Source organism: Carcharodon carcharias, chromosome 22, assembly GCF_017639515.1.
Source record: "Carcharodon carcharias isolate sCarCar2 chromosome 22, sCarCar2.pri, whole genome shotgun sequence".
In the NCBI taxonomy this organism is placed as follows: domain Eukaryota; kingdom Metazoa; phylum Chordata; class Chondrichthyes; order Lamniformes; family Lamnidae; genus Carcharodon; species Carcharodon carcharias.
In genome coordinates, this window is record NC_054488.1 from 40376428 (window position 1) to 40397265 (window position 20838).

The following is a 20838-nucleotide window of genomic DNA, read 5'->3' on the forward strand; positions in this document are numbered from 1 at the left end:
AGTCAAAGGGCATAGCGGGTAGAGAGGAAAGTAGATTTGAGGCCACTATCAGATCAGCCATGATCTCATCAAATGGCAGAGCAGGCTCGAGGGGCCGAATGGCCTGCTCCTGCTCCTAATTCATACATTTGTAAGTTGATTATTGTTTTAATGTCTTTACTCACTGCCAATTTACCAAACCTGTAATGTGCTGACTAACTGACCTTTGTAGCTACAAGTTGACTGGAAATTGTTTTTCATTGAGCCACTGTATTGAAGTTCCCTATTTATCTTAGTTAAACCTTTTCTCTTCTCTGATGGTTTTCTGCAGTCAGCACTCTACATTTTTAACATGCTGAAGCATGCTTGAATGATGGCATAATTTTATCTAATATTACTGTATGCTTGTGGAGCCTTAATCTCCAAGCAGATGCTATACATCCTCCCCCTTCACTCTCGTTCTAAGTAGAAGAATACTGTAGGAAACTGACTGGACAATGTAATTTACAATTAAAGTTGCAATTCTACACAAATATTTTAAAAATTTGAAACTAAGAAATGTTGCTTCTTCATTTCTAAAATTGATAAACCAAGGTGAAAAATGAGGACACCATCTAAATTGAAAAGAGTAAAAGAAATGAAATAAATCTGAAAGTACATATTAAATTACACTAAAATTTTATATTGTTCATCCCTCTGAGGAACAGTATGGTAAATGTTTGTGGGGCTGTAGAATAATCATAGTGTTTTGGGGGTGTATATACGTTGAAGACTAAAGTGTAGCTTAATAAATGTGGCCATAAATGATTACAATGGAAATGCAACTCTCTGTTCTCTGGTATGTGATTTAATAGAGTTGAAAAATGGTCATTGTTCAGAACTGATCACCCAGTTCTTTAAGAACGTTTAACTGTTCATCATTTTCAAGTAACAAAATAAAGCCTAGATTTTCCTCCTGATAGGCCTGCTGACATTAGCTAAACGAAGCCACCATTGGCTCCAGGTTATACCCAGGTTCAGCCTAATTTAAATATATTTGGCAGTCTCCCAGCAGTATTCCCAATTGTACTTGGGAGCTCACCATGGAGGAAGGGGGAACTTGCCATGTGGGAAATGCACCAGTTTAAGGGACACAGGCAAGCAAACTCATTATGGTGAAATTTACATCCCGCTGGGGTATTTGAAGGCAGGGGACACATTAAATAAAATGGGTGGCCAGCCAACCCCTCATCTTGTCTCCCATATTACAGGGGTGGGTAAGGCATCAGGCAGCCAGCCCACCCTTGGGCCTATTGAGGCTCTTAAGTTACCAAATAACTGCCACTTAAGGTCCCCAATCTAACTCCGCCCCATTTTTTCAGTCTGCTGGGGTAGGTGGGATAACGTCAAGCAGCTCGGCAGTTTTGGGGATCTCCTGTGCCCATCTCCTCCTCCTCCTCCTCCTCCTCCTCCCCCCCCCCCCCCCCCCCCCCCCCCCCCCCCCACCCCCACCCCCCAAACCACCAAAACCACCACCAACAACGCTCCAAGATCATACCCTTGCTTTATCCCTGTCCCCCCACACCCCTTCCAGCCTCAAACCCAACCTGTCCCTGAGGGCAGAAGTCCCACTCTGACCCAATTAACGTTGCCTCCGGCATATTATTGCAGCAGGGCAGCCAGATTTCTGGTCGGCACAGTGCCTACGGAGTTTTTAGCCAAGGCTCAGTAACCCATCCCTCCATAAAATTGACACCATTGTAAAAGTTAAATTCCTGGTGTGAAGTGGCAAATCAACCGTGTAGAGGTGCCATTCCATTATACTGCAAACCACCCATCCTGCCTTCTTCATTTGAAATGTTGATGTTGTACATCCTCTTTTGGATAAGCTGGAGAACTCATAGCAGGCATTGCCAGTGCCCATCATTGCTAAGGCAGTAATAACTGAAAATGTGACTTCTAAGGTCATTATGGGTGAGTGCTTCAGGAATCCAGCCACTTTTGGAGAAAAATCCAAATCATAAGAAAATGGGCAAGATCCTTGCTGATGGGTTGCCACTGAATTTTCAAACCCATTATGGCTACTAAAGTGACAGTGATGATGAAGATTATTCTGCCTTTAGGTGTCCTTGTTTATATTTTAAAGATTTTTTTTTCAGTCACTAGGATTACTCGAATGAAATAATCTGTCTTATGTCTAAGTGTGTCTAATTCTAATTGATGAAAATTAAAGTATACTTGCTTTTTACATTGAACATGATGATGTGGTCTGATTGGTTGTACCCACTTTAATAGAAAAACACTGTTTGTCTGAACAAAAAATTATATTCTTCAAGGCATTCAATTTGAAGAACCCTTGGATTAATGTGGATTTAATTTTGAATTGTTGTTCATCAAGATATACCTGAATAATTTGATAATGCAGTGGAATCAATGGCTTTCTGAGTTCTTGCACATTGCAAAGACTCGCAAATTCTATCACATCATTTAAAACTAATTTCTTCCTGCTGTTCTCCACACAGCATATTTATATTAGTCAATATTTTGAATATATTTCTTGCAACAGACTTCAGAGTATAATTAAAGGAGGTTGCTGAGTTAGAAATGTGCTGCTGTTCTAAATCAGATTATTGATATAACCATCAAAATTTTCACCAACATACTTTAGCTTCACTTCTTACAGTTAAGTTGTACTTGACTGTGGACGATGGACAATTTTTGTCTATTGGCTCACATACACATAGAAACTGCCCCAATTTCACCTGTGACATTTAAAGCTGAGGACAGAGGATATTTTGAGCATAATAGTCAGGGCCGATTTTGAACTGGCCCCCAGAAGTGACCAGCCCATGCACTTCACTATCCAGTCTTCCCAGACTAATGTTTATTCCTGTCCTTGTTAATAGCAAAAAGGTTTCTGGCTAATTAGACCAGTTTGGTGTCAGCCTTGGTTCAATGATAGTACTCTCACCTCTGAGTCCATAAGTTGTTGATTCAAGCTCTGCTGTGGATTTAGAGTAATTAGTCTCAAAACAATTGGGGAAATCTCTGTCAATACATTTTTGGAAATCTTGAACCAAGGATAATGGGGACATTTTTATACAGCCAAAGTTGTCATTAACAGGGCAGTAATGGCCTCACTGGGGTCAGTAGACATAACTGTCCCATTACTGTCTTGGTCACTATCAACTTTAAGGCAGCGTTACTATGGATGGCTGGAGCACTGCTGTTTCAGGTGGTAAACCCCTTTCACAGTATAAATTTGGGTTCCCTGTTGTAAAAAAAAATCATGACAAAGCCCATGTGCCCTAAAATTGAACAGTTTAACCAGCAGAGCCTGCAGTTATCCACTCCAGAAGCAGCACTTAGTCCTCAAAGCTCCAGAAACATACCGTAGACGGCTGTCACCCCAACATTGCCTGTGCTCCATGGCAAGACCTAACCATGGGCTGGCACAACATCAGAGCCGCCAGATATTACACTTGTTTGTGCTGGCAAGCTACAGTGCGTCATTCATTCAGCTCACTGCTGGCATGGGGACCACTTGGAATGGGTGAGTGGCTGGTGTACTCCACTAATCAGCCACTCCAAAGTCAACATCTATCTCAATGTTTCTAAGCAAACTACTTAAAGTTTATCACAATTTAGAAACATTCTTGTGAGCATGTTGTTCCATGAAAAGTGCAGAACCTGAGAACAAGTGCCATTGAAAACTCTCATCCCGATTGCTCTCTTTCTTTGAAATTTCATTTGGGCATGTGTGCCATTTTGCATTTAAACAAATATCAATAGCAATTTGCATTTCTATAGCCTGCCTAGCATAGAAAACCACTTCAAGGTGCTTCATAGAGGCATATTCAAAAAAATAGATACCAAGTACTCTGCTGAAATTAGGGAGGGTAATTTTCAACTTGTATAAAACTTTATGGGTCAAGTCCCATTGTGAAGCCACAGACTGTCAGGCAGTTTCCATAATGGATGTCTAATCTTGAATAATGCCTGTTCTAAACTCAGTCAGTAAGTTAAAAAATACCCGGTAGGCTGCACACAGCACTCCTGCATTATTGTGCATTTTCTGAAATTGAACATGGTAATTGAGCAATGATTGTGGGAGTCCTGATTTGTTGGAAGGACTTTAGTTAAAGTAAGGTTAACAAGGTTGTAAGAGAAGATCCGTGATTTTAGTTTACTAGCTTTTTTAATGCATAATGTTCCTTTTAAATAGTTTATATTAAGAATTGTGCTTTGCAAGTCAACTAGTTAATTGCTACAAACTAATTGTTCGATCATTACTGCTTTCCTCATTGTGATTAATTCACTTCACTAAATCCATTGAGGACCTGCCTCCAGATTATATAATAATTAATGTCAGAGAAAGCTAAAGGAGAAGGGAATATCATAGGATAATTGCTTTATATTTCAAAAAAATGATGTAATAAAAAATAAAGTCAACCATATGGATTAGAGGTTACAAGATCGTACAACCATATGATTCCTGGAAGAAAAACGTGGCTGCAGGGAGCTGCATGGTAGCTATAAAGTGTATTGAGTTGTTTGATGCATGGCATGTGGGCAATTGGGAAGAAACCTCCTACAATTAGTTTTGCTTTTAATACAAACGTAAAATGTGACTGAACTTCCATGGGGATTCCACTGATTTCCCAGTGTCAGCTATTTACACTGTTTCTCTGGGGTTTCTACTGTTTTGCCACTGGAGTTATGCTGTGATATTGAAGGAATTTCAGTCCCATATTCTTGAGGGATAAATAATAAATGAATATACCTGTAAATATATTGCTCAGAAACCATCAGTTTATCTAAAAGCACTTGTGCCTCAAATTGGTAAACAACTGGTGGTGAAACAAGTAATGTCTGATTGATTCCAAGTGCTGGGCTGATTGGTTGATACAGATAACTTTCAGTCCCAGCTGAGGGGAGAAAAGCTGATTTTTCTTGTAGATCACTGGCAAGCTGACAAGGATTTGGTTCATTTATCTGTCTTAGCATTTTCTTATTTGAGGCTAAAGGCAGTTCTTATCATTATACCGGTGGAGAGAGAAACAGGGCTAATGTTTCAGGTTGATGATCATTGACCTGAAATATTAACTCTGTTTCTCTCTCTCTCCACAGATGCTGCCTGAATTGCTGAGTATTTTCGGATTTTATCTCGGATTTACAACATCTGCAGTATTTTAATTTTGCCTCGTTGTATATTTTTCAGCATGTGAAAACAGGGAAACAGTGGATGCAACATAACATGTCTTCCTCCCACCCACTTGCTGGTGCTTTTACAGCAGGCCTGACTTTTCACTGGATATTAATCCTTGTGCTCAGAACTCCCATCTGAAACAGGCGGGAATCTCGTGATATGTTGATATCAAGGTCAAGGGATGTCACTCTGAAACCAGTACCATTTTCCAATCTTGCTGCCTGACTACAGCCACATTCTGCTCACAAACCAACTATGGACAGTATAAGTCCTAAGGTGGCCATTTCAAATACTATACTAAAAAGATCCTTGATGACTTTTGAGTAAAGCTCTATGGAACTTTTGGTGATATTTTATTTGAAGTGCTTTCTTGGATTTTTTTTACATTAAAATAAATTGAAAGTGCTTATCACTCTTAAAATAGACTCTGCCCTTTTTAGAGCTTCTGATATTGCAGTTTTTTCTTGATCAAGATCATTCCACTCATGGAGGAGGGGTAGGATGGATCAAATTATCACAGATGGAGGGCGTGCAAACTGTAGGCAATATGTTCGGACAAATCTTTACCCTCAACAGGATTTATAGGCCCAAAACCATAGCCCTGCAGTTCATCGAGGAGCATTTCAGAAGCAAGCTTCAGTTCTCTAGAGATGCAGAGATAGAATTGTCAGACCCTGCAAGAAGGCCAGCAGCTAACAGCTGTAGCTAGCACATGTTTGCCTGTTGCATTCAAGGCCGTTTGAAATTTTTTGCTTCTCGCTCCTTCTAAACTGCCAGATTAATATCAGCAACATTAGTTAGTCTACCACCCATGCTTGTATTAAGCAGGTGACTAATGCCAACATCTTTGTTATTTTCTCCACAGACACCCCAAAGTAGCAGGATAGAGCTCAGTTGTTTGCACAGTTTCAGGATACCCCCACCCAAGTCCAGCATTTCAGCAGTTGCACTTATGTTACTGTCTGACTCTGTCACAAAATGCAACTTCCCTCATAAATTTGCAGCTTGTGTGTGATGTCCAGTGGGGCCTGCTTTCCTGGCAATTGCCATGATGCTTTTCTATATTGATATTGTTTCAATGGCCCTTATATTATTTGTCCGTACACAACAAGTTAGAAGTGGCTTCTTGGGAACAAGGGCTATCCCAGCACACTTGGCTTATGATCACTCTTAGGCTGTGAATCTCCTAGACTGTCAAAAAATTACCTGGATGAGCACTTGGCATGTCATAACATTAAAGGCTATGGGCCAAGTGCTGGTAAATGGGATTAGGTAGGTAGGCCAGGTGTTTCTCACATGTCGGTGCAGACTCAATGGGCCGAAGGGCTTCCTTTGCACTGTGTGATTCTGTGATTGACTTTGTGATGGTTAGTTATTATGAACCATATTGAAACAAAGCAATGATATACCTTTGGCTACCATTTCTCTAATTACGTATTCTATACTTTGTCTCAACCTTCCATCTTTCTTAAAAGCAAAAAACTGGTTGCTGGAAATCCAAAACAAAAACAAAAATACCTGGAAAAACTCAGCAGGTCTGGCAGCGTCTGCAGAGAGGGACACAGTTAACGTTTCGAGTCCAAATGACCCTTCAACAGAACTAAGTAAAAATAGAAGAGAGGTGAAATATAAGCTGGTTTAAGGGGAGGGTGGGACAAGTAGAGCTGGATAAAGAGCCAGTGATAGGTGGAGATAACCAAAAGATGTCACAGACAAAAGGACAAAGAGGTGTTGAAGGTGGTGATATTATTTAAAGAATGTGCTAATTAAGGGTAGAAAGCAGGACAAGCAAGGTACAGATAGCCCTAGTGGGGGTGGGGTGGGGTCCCATTATTTTTAAATGTATTTCCATCCATTGTTTTATCTCTGCCTTTTAGCCTTTTTCGATTCCTTCACCCCACTCCACCCCCACTAGGGCTATCTGAACCTTGCTTGTCCTGCTTTCTACCCTTAATTAGCACATTCTTTAGATAATATCACCACCTTCAACACCTCTGTCCTTTTGACTGAGACATCTTTTGGTTATCTCCATCTATCACTGGCCCTCTATCCAGCTCTACTTGTCCCACCCTCCCCTTAAACCAGTTTATATTTCACCTCTCTTCTATTTTTACTTAGTTCAGTTGAAGGGTCATTCGCACTCAAAACGTTAACTCTGTTCCTCTCCGCAGATGCTGCCAGACCTGCTGAATTTTTCCAGGTATTTTTGTTTTTGTTTTCCAACTTTCTTATTTGACGTGCAGAGTTATTATTTTTGGTTCTTTCTTTTGGTTTTCATGAAATTGTATGGGCTTCTTGGATAACTTAGGATTTTTTTTAAAGCAAAACCTAAATAAAATATTTTGCTCTTCACCCCCTTATTTGTGTACCTTGCATCAATACCCTAATTTCGGTTTGAGTGTACAGTCAGCAGCTTGCCTATGTAAGTGCTTCTAGCAAATATGCCAAACCATTCTGGGTGAATTGTCTAATTGTTTTCTCTGCTTTCCTATGGGGAAGCAGTTCACTGTTCCTGATGTTTTTTTTAGGCTGCTTGCGTTTTCTTTTTGTATAACATAATAGGGTGAATTCTCAAACAAGTTTTTGACTTATCATTCCCATATCTTGAACTTTTGGCTGAGGCAGCTGTTTGAATTTTATTCTTTTTCAATATTTCCACAGCCTTGTTTAATATTGCTGCTTAAAAGAATAGGCCAGAGGCTGATCCTAGGCCAAGCTCTTTGGTTAGCCAGAGGGAGAAGTGCAAATGTGGGCCTAGCAGATGTTCTACTTTCTGTATTTTTCTGTTTTATTTCCTTCCGACAGGCATGAGCTTACGGTAGAGATTAGAAGCTTCTCCTGTTGGGCTTTTGGGCACATAAATGGGGCCCACATTCTTGACACATCTTGTTGATATTCTTGCGAGGTGTGCTACCATTGTAGAAATGTTATTACAGATAAAATATGATGATTACTTAATTACCATCAAGTAACATTGAATTATGCCATATGTTTTATACCTCCTAGAACAGTATGATATCTACAATACTTAGAGTTCATGTTTTCTGCTAATTATTTGCAAACATTTCAAAGTAGCATCTATTAAGTTCCTTCCGTTTTGCTCCTGATAACATTTAAGGATGCAGCACGACAACATTTCCTGTGAAATTGTTTACATTTGTAACAAATGTTATTCCTGTTCTGCTTGACAGACCCAAGAATGTTAATTCTGAGAATGGAGAAAAACATACACGTGGGAAATCTTGTGGGAAAAGAGCCCTGGAAGAGGAGGAGGGGAATCTTGATTGCCTATCAAAGAATAAACAGAAAAAGAAAGCCCGAAACCCAAACAAAAGCTTTGATACCTCCGTGAAACGTAAGTTTTCGAACTTCGAATTTGGCCCCATCTGTATCCACCTTTTCATCGACGAAACCCTTGAACATGCATCCCAAATCTGTGCCCTATTATTCCTGGAACTCCATGTTTGAATGCTTCCAATCAGTTTTTCTCACCTGCCACAGTATTGAAACGGCTCTTCATGACATCATGAATGAAACCCTGTGTGACTGTGACAAAGCCAAACTATCCTCCCATGTACTTCTTGACTTATCTGCAGGCTTTGACACTATTTGTCAAAACGTCCTCCAAGAACCATCAGCAATGGCTTCTACTATGGCTCCTGCATCATTACTCATAGTGTCCTGCAAGGATCTGTCCTTGGACCCCTCCTATTTCTTATCTTTTTTTTTTATTCATTCATGGGATGAAGGCTTCGCTGGCTGGGCCAGCATTTATTGCCCATCCCTAGTTGCCCTTGAAAAGGTGGTGGTGAGCTGCCTTCTTGATCCGCTGCAGTCCATGTGGCGTAGGTGCACCTACAGTTCTGCTAGGAAGGGAGTTGTAGGATTTTGACCAGCGACAGTGAAGGAATGGTGATATATTTCCAAGTCAGGATGGTGAGTGACTTGGAGGGGAACTTCCAGGTGGTGGTGTTCCCATCTATCTGCTGCCCTTGTCCTTTTAGTTGGTAGTAGTGGTGGGTTTGGAAGGTGCTGTCTAAGGAGCCTTGGTGAATTCCTGCAATGCATCTTGTAGATGGGCTGATGCCACTGTGCATCGGTGGTGGAGGAGGAAGTGAATGTTTGTGGATGTGATGTCAATCAAGCAGGTTGCTTTGTCCTGGATGTTATCAAGCTTTGTGAGTATTGTGGGAGCCGCATTCATTCAGGCAAGTGGGAAGTATTCCATTACACTCCTGACTTGTGCCTTGTAGGTGGCAGACATGTTTTGGGGAGTCAGGAGGTGAGTTACTCGTCGCAGGATTCCCAGCCTCTGACCTGCTTTTGTAGCCATAGTGCTTCTGTGGGTAGTCCAGTTCAGTTTGTGGTCAATGGTAACCCCCAGGATGTTGATAGTGGGGGATAATGCCATTGAATGTCATGGGGCAATGGTTAGATTCTCTCTTGTTGGAGATGGTCATTGCCTAACACTTGTGTGGCACGAATGTTACTTGCTACTTGTCAGCCCAAGCCTGATATTGTCCCGATCTTGCTGCATTTGGACATAGACTGCTTCAGTATCTGAGGAGTCGTGAATAGTGCTGAACATTGTGCAAGCATCAGTGAACATCCACACTGTTGACCTTGTGATGGGAGAAAGGCCATTGATGAAGCAGCTGAAGATGGTTGGGCCGAGGACACTACCCTGAGGAACTCCTACAGTGATGACCTGGAGCTGAGATGATTGATCTCCAACAACCACAGTCATCTTCCTTTGTGCTAGATATGACCCTAACCAGCTGAGTGTTTTCCCCCTGATTCTCATTGACACCAGTTTTGCTAGGGCTCCTTGATGCCACACTCTGTCAAATGCAGCCTTGATGTCAAGGGCAGTCACTCTCACCTTACCTCGGGATTTCAGCTCTTTAGTCCATGTTTGACCAAGGCTATAATGAGGTCAAGAGCTGAGTGGCCCTGGTGGAACACAAACTGGGTGTCAGTGAGCAAGTTATTGCTAAGCAAGTGCCACCTGATAGCGAGGTTGATAACCCCTTCCATTACTTTGCTGGTGGTTGAGTGTAGACCGATGGGGCGGTAATTGGCCAGGTTATATTTGTCCTGCTTTTTGTATACAGGACATACCTGGGCAATTTTCAACATTTCCCAGTAGATGTCATTGTTGTAGCTGTACTGGAACAGCTTGGCTAGGGGTGCAGAAAGTTCTGGAGCACAAATCTTCAGTAGTGTTGCCGGAATATTGTCAAGGCCTATAGCCTTTGAACTATTCAGTGCCTTCAGCTGTTTCTTGATATCACGTGGAATGAATGGAATTGGCTGAAGACTGGCATCTGTGATGCTGGGGACCTCCAGAGGAGATCGAGATGGATTATCCACTTGGCACTTATGACTGAAGATTAATGCAAATGCTTCAGCCATATCTTTTGCACTGATGTGCTGGGCTCCCCCATCATTGAGGATGGGGATATTTGTGGAGCCTCCTCCTCCAGTGAGTTGTTTAATTGTCTACCACCATTCATGACTAGATGTGGTGGGACTGCAGAGTTTAACTCTGATCCATTGGTTGTGGGATTGCTTGGCTCTGTCTATCACTTGCTGCTTGTGCTGTTTGGCACGAGTAGTCCTGTGTTACAGCTTCACCAGGCTGACACCTCATTTTGAGGTATGCCTGGTGCTGCTCCTACATGCGGTCCCTCGGCTACATCGTCCAAAACATGCCAATGACACCCAACTCTACCTCACCACTACCTTTCTCAATCCCTACATATTGTCTATAAATTGTCAGACTGCTTGTTCAACACCCAGACTCTGAGCAAATATTTCCTCCAAGTAAGTATTAAAAATAGCGAAGCCATTGAATTATTGCCCTGCAGCAAACTCTGTTCCCTAGCGATCAATTCCATCCTTCTCCCTGCAACTGCCTGAGGCTGACCCAGACTCTTTGCAACCTTCGTGCCATAACTGACTGACAAGATGAGCTTCTGACCACATACCGGTGCCATCACTAAGATCACTTTTGTAACATCAACTAAACCCATGTCTGCCTCAGCTCAGTTGTTGTTGAAACCCTTATCCATGCCATTGTTACCCGGTATACTTGACCATTCCAAAGCACTCCTGGCTGGCTGCCTATGTTCTACCCTTCATAAACTTAAGCCGATCCAAAACTCTACTGCCCTAAGAGCTGTACACCATCACCACTGTGCTTGCTAATCTACATAGCTCCTGGTTAAACAATGCTTTGATTTTAAAATCGTTATACTTATTTTCAAATTTCTCCATGGCCTCACCTCTCTGTAATCTCCTTCAGCCCTACAATTCTCTCAGTTATCTGTGCTCCTCCAATTCTGGTCTCTGTGAGTAACCCCAATTTTAAGTGTTCCACAATGGCAGTGATGCCTTCAGCTGCCAAGACTTTTAAGCTGTGGAATTCCCTCACTGTCTACCTCCCTTTCCTCCTTTAACCTTAACCCAGACATCTTTGACGAAGCTTTGGTCATGTACCCTATTTTCTCTTTGTGTGCTTCAGTGTCACATTTTGTTTGCTAATACTCCTGTGAAGCCCCTTGAGGCATTTTACTACATTAAAGGTGCTATATAAATGCAAATCATTGATGTTTATAATGAAGAAGTCTGTGAGTCTAATTGAATGGAAAGGCAGGTATTGTGGGTTATCACACCTGCATTGTCACCAGGCACTGTGTAAGATAGATAGCCAGTGGCAGAATAAGCTCAATTCTAGGTTTCTGCACAGACTCTATTGTGCATTTGGCTTCTTTGGTCCATGCTGGTGTGCTATAATATTGGTTGGTTGCTGAGCATTGAGATTCTGGGCATCTTATTGACCAGGTTTAAAGCAGGAGAATCCCCTTGACTTTGTAAGTCAATTTGAAATCGGGATTCCCTTAGTGTGTACTCCCTTGCTAGCAACTTTTGCCCAAGTGACAATGCCCACCACTGACTTCTATATCTGGTACCTGGGTTCAGATCCTGCCACACACCTCATTAGACATGTGCTGACTTGTTCCAATTTCTAGGCCAATCTTTTGCACGCTCTAATTGGAGTGAAAGGACTATTTTCTGCTTTTCTACCACAGACTTTTGACGCTCCAGTGAGAAACCATAGACCAGGAAATCACAAAACCATTTTAAAATTAGCAATTGGAAAATCATGAGCTGTGGAACTTGCAATTTCCAAATTGCCCGCACTGCAGCTTGCTCAGATCACTCAATTATGAGATCAACTTTATGGTTGTTATCCATTACATTTGTAACAAAAGACCTGATCGTACATTTCCAAATACAAGACTTCCTGCTGCAGCATTTAAAATCTGTCTTAATTGTGAGGCATGGGAGATGTTTGCTAGTGGTAGATATTTTTCTAAAAAAACCTACTATTTTTGAAATTTGTGAATTCAATAACAGTGGTTCCAATGTGCAAGGAGCAAAATCTAAACAAGGACAAATAAAAAAAATGAAATAAACTGAAATACAGTAATCATATACTTGAACAAGATTGACCTATCTGCAGAAGCATCAAAGCAACATTTAACTGAAGGCAGATTATATTATAGTGAGATTATTGACTAGGAGGAAATTGAAGAAAACCATAAGGAGCCTTTACAGGCCTAATGTTGGCAGGAATGCGTAGCAACATGTGACATTTACACAGGGTGAAATCATCCCAGATTTGCACTAAGTGCAGTAGCAGGTTTTCACACTGTATTGTCCCAAACCCACCGCATTACTTTTTCATTCCTGGGACATACGCAGTTTCCTTGGCAAGCAGGCTCTCGTTTGCCCACCTCACCACTTTGCGTCAGCTGCCATATTTAAAGTCCAGCCACGTGCACGCACCTCAGTGCTTCCAGCCCATGACTACTGCAGGGAAGGTGTTCACGGAAGGCAAAAACACTGCATCCCCAGGTTTAATGACGCGTCACTGGAAAGCCATTTGGACGCCATGAAGGCCTGCCGTGATGTCCTCCACCCCTGCTCTGGCTGCAGGACAGGCGGTGCATCACCAACCCAGCATGGCTGGCGGTGGCAACAGTGGTCAGTGCCAGTGCTACACAGAAGAGGTTGGTAATCCAATGCAGATAGAGGATGAATGATCTCATCCATGCAGCCAGGGTGTGGCAGCCATTTCAGAACTCTAAACTCACACACTCAAGCCCATTACACATTCACTGGCATCTCACTCGCTGCCAGCCCAAGGGACATCACCACCCATTCTTAAACACATACCCTCATGCCTATCTGGCCTCATCTCCTCTGAAGACTGCCTCCTCAGCCCTCACCATTTTGATGCCACTTACACAGATCAACATGTGCCCCACACATACCCTGAGATACCCTCCTTCCCCAGTACCGCTCTCATCCTGCAGCCTCTTCCCTTGCCTGAGGCCACTTCTCCCCCTTCCCCAAGCAAGGTCTTGCCCTGCAACCATTGAAAAACCACCCACATATGGCTGATCTGGTAGGTAGAGACTTATGCGTCAGCCCCCATAAAAGTGATGTGGTGCTGTCTGTGAAGCCTGGTGCTGATGACTGTGAGTGCTGACCAAAGCAAGGTACGTAAACAGACCTTGAAGTCCTGAGCGAAGTGCTTTCCCACTTATGTGGGCAGACAATCCAGCAGGGGGGTGAGTCCAGCGGGCTGGCCTTATAATGATATGTTGATGCATTGAAATGAGGCTCCCGGCGTCCGATGGTGGGAAGCGCAGCCCGCCATCGGTGAGCGGATAATCATAAACTGGTTTCACGTCATCATGAAACCAATTGCGCCATATTGTCTGCTTACGCTACCAAACGCGCTGAACGCCGGCGGGCACAGAAAATCCCGGCCACAAAATCAAGCCATTTGGCTCATTGTGCCTGCGCTAGCTGTTCCATGATGTCCTGCTCTTTCTGAGTTACACAGAATAATGGAATATTTTAATGCGAATACATGCCTATATGCCCTTCAGGTCTGTGCTGTTAATTGCCTCATAAGCCCCCTAGCTTAATCCCACTCTGCTTGCTCGCTATACTTTTAGCTAATTCCCTTTAAAAGTCATTTTGGAATATAACAATTGTTTCAGGGAATTATAAATTCTAACTAGCCTCGGTGTAAAGATCTTGCCAACTTTCAATATTTTTCTTTTTTATGCGCCTGTAATTCCCTTGTAGGTGTCATGATCGGCTCACCTCCATATACTGTCCTTTCAAACCCTTTCATAATTTTAAACACTTCCAGATTCCCCTGAACAGTCTTCGCCAGAGTTAATAGAATCTATTTTTTCTGGCATTTACAACTGTATCCTGTTTTCCTAAATATCGACCTGTTTAATCTATCTTGCACCTTTTCTGTGCCCTGAATATCCTTTTTGTAAAGAAGTTAAAACTGCAAATGTAGTGCCAGTGATGTCATCATTATTACCTCCTTACTTTTGTATTCAATGTCATAAAATATAAAACCCAGAATTAATTTATCATTTTTCCACCTCCATTTTGCTTTAACAATCTGTGTATCTCCATACTATTGTCCCTCTGTTTCTTCATTCCAGTGAAAACGTTAACATTTATGTATATTTCAATTTTAGATTCTTTTCCCCCAAGATTTCACATTTAAACTTCTTGAGTTGCAGTCGCCATACTTGTTGTTCACTCTCCCATACCATGTATGTGTCATCCTGCAGCTTCTTCTATTTGTCCCTATACATAAGACTTGTGTTTAAAAGGTTATTTGGCAGTCATTTACGCTTATCATATTGCTAAAAGAATGTTAATGCTTGTAAATATTAGCCCCAAATATATGTGGCTAGTTTGTATCTACCATGCAAGTAAAGCAACTTTATACCATTCAATGCTTATCAATGGCAAGACTGAGAGCAAAATGCTGTTTTTGTAAAGTTAACAGAGGAGCAGAACAACTTGCAAAGCAAGTTTTAGATATTTGCTTTTAACTGTCCTCTGTCCTTTCCTGAAGTTACTGTACCATTTTTGCGAGCATTATTAGCCTAACCATTATTTTGACAGGAAAATCTGGTCCATTATATTTCCGAAAACATTGATATTGCATTGTGAGTAGAAAAGTATGATGAGTTTGAATAGCGATTCATATTTGCAACTGTAGAATTTGGATCTCCAAACCCGTAATTAATTCATTTCTGCTTTCATTAGTTCAACCTGACACTTCTGAACTTTATTAGGAAATGGGGACATTTGGCTATTGCCAACACAGTATTTTGAAGATTATTGGAAGGATCAGCAAACTCTTAAACCTCGGGTCTCGTTATACATTTGCAATTTAATGTTATTGCTTTCAGAGGTTTTGAGAAATGACACATGAGCATGGTGAAATCTGTTTTTTATTAACTTTAACGTTATTTAATTTTTATTTTCAGCTAAATATGTGAAATGTGAACAGTGTGGAAACCCAAAGGTAAATTTGTGTTTGTTTATGTGTTATGCAGATTCATAGCCAGAATTTAATCACAGAGTAGCCACTAATCCTAAAAAATGACCAGCCTTATAAACGCTTTCTATGTGAAGTTGACAAAACAGCAATTTGGGATTCCTTCTATTCCCTGAAAGCTTTTGTGACCCATTACTTGTATGGAAACATCTTGTTCCAGAGTTGGAGTAAAAAATTATGGGTGTGGAAACAATTCTGACTTTTCTATTGGATCTGTTGAAAGAAAGTCTTAGGAACAGTGACAAAAATCAAATTTGGAAACACTTTCCTTGTTTGTTGTGGACTCTAAAAAGTCACCAAATTAAATTTAACCTTGCTATTCAGAGGCATTGTTTTAAATATCTCAGTGGTTGTGCCACCTATCAGGATTTTTCGCCTTGCTGCTGCAATCATTTTTAAAATCCTATGGCATGTTAAAATTATGTTTTTGTGGGCTCATGAATAGTCAAGCAGCTACAGACTGGTAGGGCAGGATCTCCTTAGCAACTAACCTTAATATGAATCCAATAATTTGTTTAATTTGGCAACAGTAGTTCAGATATTTGTCCCTGAGTTTATTGCACGAGAATTTTTTTTTCGTTCATGGGCTATGGGCGTCAGCTGGCCCGTCATTTATTGCCCATCCCTAATTGCACTTGAGAAGGTGATCGTGAGCTGTCTTCTTGAATCGCTGCAGTCCATGTGGTGTAGGTACTGTGCTGTTAGGGAAGGAGTTTCAGGATTTTGATCCAGTGACAGTGAAGGAACAGCGATATATTTCCAAGTCAGGATGGTGAGTGCCTTGGAGGGGAACCTCCAGGTGCCGTTGTTCCCATGTGCCTGCTACAAATGAAGTCATACAGACCAGGGAGGTCCCGAGTTTCATCTACGCTCTGCACCAACTCAGCTGATCTCAGTCAATGTGAAACTTGAGAAGCTACAGTTAACCTCAGAGCCCCTGGGTTAGGAAGGGAAACATTGGCCACAGTTCCTGCCTCCATCCACTAGTCAGTGACTATGACTTCAAAACGTACCCATGAGCATGGTGCACGAAGACAAGAATAATGGATTGTCGGGGGTGACGCAAGAAGGCAGCTGGCGCCTGAGGAACTGTTGATCAGGAGTCGTTGCCCCCAGGAAATGACATAATAAAATAGTCAAGGGTATTTTGTAAAAATGTTTTTTACAAAACTTTGCATAGACCAAATATTAAGCTTTACGTGTTGAGAACCCACCCAGTTAGTTAAAGGCATATTCCGGCAATAGTACTGAAGACTTGTGCTCCAGAAATTGCTGTTCCCTTAGCCAAGCTTTTCCAGTACAGCTACAATACTGGCATCTACCCGCAATGTGGAAAATTACCCAGGTATGTCCTGTATATAAAAAGCAGGACAAATACAACTCGGTAATTACCAACCCATCAGTCTACTGTGATCATCAGTAAAGTGGTGGAAATGTGTCATCAACAGTGCTATCAAGTGGCACTTGCTCAGCAATAACCTGCTCACAGACGCTCAGTTTGGGTTCGGCCAGGACCATTCAGCTCCTGACCTCATTACAGCCTTAGTTCAAACATAGACAAAAGAGCTGAGCTCCAGAGGTGAGGTGAGAGTGACTGCCGTTGATATAGGCAGTATTTGACCGAATGTATATCAAGGAGCCCTAGCAAAACTGGAGTCAATGGGAATCGGGACAATATCCAGTGGTTAGAGGCAGGTTGTGGTTGTTGGAAGTCCCAGGACATCTCTGCAGGAGCTCCTCAAGGTAGTGTCCTAGGGCCAGCCATTTTCAGCTGCTTCATCAATGACCTTCCCTCCATCATAAGGTCAGAAGTGAGGATGATTGTTGATGATTGCACAAATTCACGACTCCTCAGATACTGAAGCAGTCCAAGTTCAAATGCAGCAAGACCTGGACGAAATCCAGGCTTGGGCTGACAAGTGGCAAGTAATATTTGTGCCACAAAAGTGCCAGGCAATGACAGTTTCCAAAAAAGAGAATCTAACCATCGCCTCTTGACATTCAAAGACATTACCATTGCTGAATCCCCCACTGTTGACATCCTGGGGGGGTTACCATTGACCAAAAGCCATACTGCACTAGCCATATAAATAGTGTGGCTACAAAAGCAGGTCAGAGGCTAAGAATCCTACAGTGAGTAACTCACCTCCTGACTCCCCAAAACCTGTCCACCATCTATAAGGCACAAGTCAGGTGTGTGATGGAATACTTTCTACTTGCCTAGATGAGTGCGGCTCCAACAACACTCAAGAAGCTTGATACGATCCAAGACAAAGCAGCCCGGTTGAGTGGCACCCCATTCACAAACATTCATTCCCTCCACCATCGACGCACGGAGGTAGCAATGTGTACCATCTACAAGATCCACTGCAGGAACTCACCAAGGCTCCTTAGACAGCACCTTCCAAACCCACAACCACTACCATGTGGAGGGACAAGGGCAGCAGACACATGGTTACACCACCACCTGGAAGTTCCCCTCCAAGCCACTCACCATCCTGACTTGGAAATATATCACTGTCCCTTCACTGTAGCTGTGTCAAATTCCTGGAACTCCCTCCCTAACAGCACTGTGGTTGTACCAACACCACATGGACTGCAGCGGTTCAAGAAGTCAGCTCACCACCACATTCTCAAGGGCAATTACGAATGGACAATAAACACTGGCCCAGCCAGTAACGCCCACATTCCATGAATGAATAAAGAGAATTCTGATTGTAGTTTGACTCTTTCATTAGAACAGGGATATTCATTTTTAACCTGTGGGCCATGTGTGTGCCTAGTGAGACTCTGCCATGCTTTTGGCCTTGTTGAACACCAGTTTTCAATGTTGCTGCTATTTTTCTGCTGCTGAGCACAAATTTGTCCCCCTCTTCATGCTGAATATATCTTCTCCAACCTCCAGGTTTGAGTTACATAAACTTAACACCCATGTTCCACCAAGTATTCCTGAAGCAAATTTGTTAAATTGCCGTTATAATCTAGATCTGAATACTTAAGGTAGCAAGCTTTTTAATCAACTTCTTTTGAAACTTGGCAGAAAAAAGCCCAATTTATTGAAAGCTGAAGAAAGAAGCTTATACATTCGCTTTCCAAGCACAGTAGAAAAAGGGTTCAAGTCAGTTCACATGATTCATACCTCTGTAGATTGAAATAGAGAATAATGCACATTTACCTTGTATTTCTTTATAGCTGTTGATTTTGCTGTGTTTCCTGCAGTTAAATATAAATTGCATGTTGGCATTCATATTAGCATTGAATCTTGACACTAATGAACTTGTTTCTAAAGAGGCAATTTTATGGGGCAGTGCCTCTAGGTAGCCTCACTTGCTGGCAGTGCACCTAGAAAATTCAGGCATGCACTGCTGTACTTTCTACCCTAATTTTCTAATGGTTGAAAAGCTTGGGCAGTGTGCACTCAGATTTCTGATTAGTTTTGCTGGCAGGTGTATTTCTCTGCTAGCATCACAGACCCTTTTATCTACCCTTAGTATCATCATCGTTATTCATACTGTTACTTGTGTTGAAATGGAAGGTGATTAGAGCAAAATGAACAATAATGAACCTGAATAACATCGTAATCCAAAATCTTAAACTAAGCACATGAAGTTATCTAATGTTAGGTTCGTGTGGGCAGCTTGTGCTGTCTATGCCATAGAAAAATAATGTCAAGGTCTCCATTAACTACATCTCCAAGGCAGCTACATGTTGAATTTGCATGTTTTAATGAAGACTAGTTGTCTTGGTATGACAGCTTAAGATGACAAGCATTTTGACTTAATTTTAAGGCCAGTTTGGGGCAGAGAAATCCCAGAGTTCTTTACATCTGTTATTGTAGTGTTTTGGTATAATTGATTTATGCATTGAAGGTGAACAAATAGGAAAGAATTTTAATTACCAACCTTTGGTTTGTTCATCCTTCACATAGAAAACGTTCCCTTCAATTTTCGTCTCTGTTCTCCTGTGGCTTCCTCCATCTGGATAATGATTTGTTCTCATATGAAGGACAAACTAATTTCAAAGACTAAGTAAGCCTGCACCAAAAGTGGATGATGTGATATTTTAAAACAGTGAAACAACATTATGTCAACACAGGTAACTTAAGTGGCAAGATGCATCAGAAGGGGTGTAAAACAGGCAGCTAATTGCTGCCATCTGTTGCCCACTTGAAGAGAAAAGTCAAAATTGACTGCAGTATATTTCAATGAAGGCTATCCATTTTGGGGAAGACAAGGAGAGAATTCTTGGAGTTGAATTGGCTTCAAGATTACTCACTTAGTTAAGCAAGACCAAAGTCCACCAGGTCAATGCTGATGGCTAAATTGCCACTGAAGGAAGCTGCACGGGAGATAGGATTCTTTGCACTATGCTGCAGGTAGCCCTGCAACCCAGCGCCATTACCAATAGGCAAGTTTTAGCTGGACAAGCATCCAGAAACTTACCATTGGCTTGGGCTGATAGTCTGCATGGTTTTAGCCATTGAAACTCCAGCAGTATTATTCCAGACATTTGGTGGCTCCGAAGCCAAACTACACCTAAATTCACAGGGCTTAAGTAAATGGGCGCCTTGCTAATGGAAAAGTGTCAATCCGTCATAGGTAAAGACCCTCCCAATGGAGATTGTTGGACTAGGCAGAAGGTTCCAGGTGAAGAAGAAAAATAATTAGAATGCTGGATGTTGCTTCGTTTTGTGCAGAATTGCATAATAAATTGAATCATCTTTCTGAAAAGTTCTTAAAAATATTTTGGGTAAATTTTGTTCTCATCCAATTGAGTGAAATTCGCACTTGAAGATGGAACATTCTCATTTTAGGCACCTTGTGTTGACATCAGGAGTTCTCAGGTCAGTTATGGCATGGTTAGATTTAGGTTGAAGCTTCCTTAAGTCAGCCCAGGTTCAGAACAGTGATGCTTTCTATTTCACTGAGCATTCTTTGGTTTATGACTGAGATTTCCAGTTAGAGCATCTTTGTGCTTTGGACACTTGGCTACTAGAAATCGGGATGAGCCTGAAAAATTCATTTCACATAAATCACTCAGCTAGTTGACAGCTAGCCGAATGTCATTCCATCAGACATAGCCCTGGAGGTGAAAGACTAGGGAGTTTAATATATAGTAGGAACTATTCCCAGTCAATGTTCCCTCTAAGCTGCATGGCCACTCAGCAACCCAAAAGCTCTAGCCCAGGCTGTGCACAAGTTGGTTCTTTTTAAGT

The 20838-nt window shown here is 41.8% G+C and overlaps 1 protein-coding gene across 3 annotated transcripts in view; it reads left to right on the forward strand.

Moving 5' to 3' along the window:
- Nucleotides 1-20838, forward strand: part of dus1l (dihydrouridine synthase 1-like (S. cerevisiae)) — a 61378-nt gene that overhangs the window by 33976 nt on the left and 6564 nt on the right. For all 3 annotated transcript variants that reach the window (XM_041217299.1, XM_041217301.1, XM_041217300.1), the window contains exons 11-12: nt 8359-8522; nt 15553-15590. In XM_041217299.1, coding sequence (XP_041073233.1) covers nt 8359-8522; nt 15553-15590 — 202 coding nt within the window. The remainder of the gene's footprint in view (nt 1-8358; nt 8523-15552; nt 15591-20838) is intronic.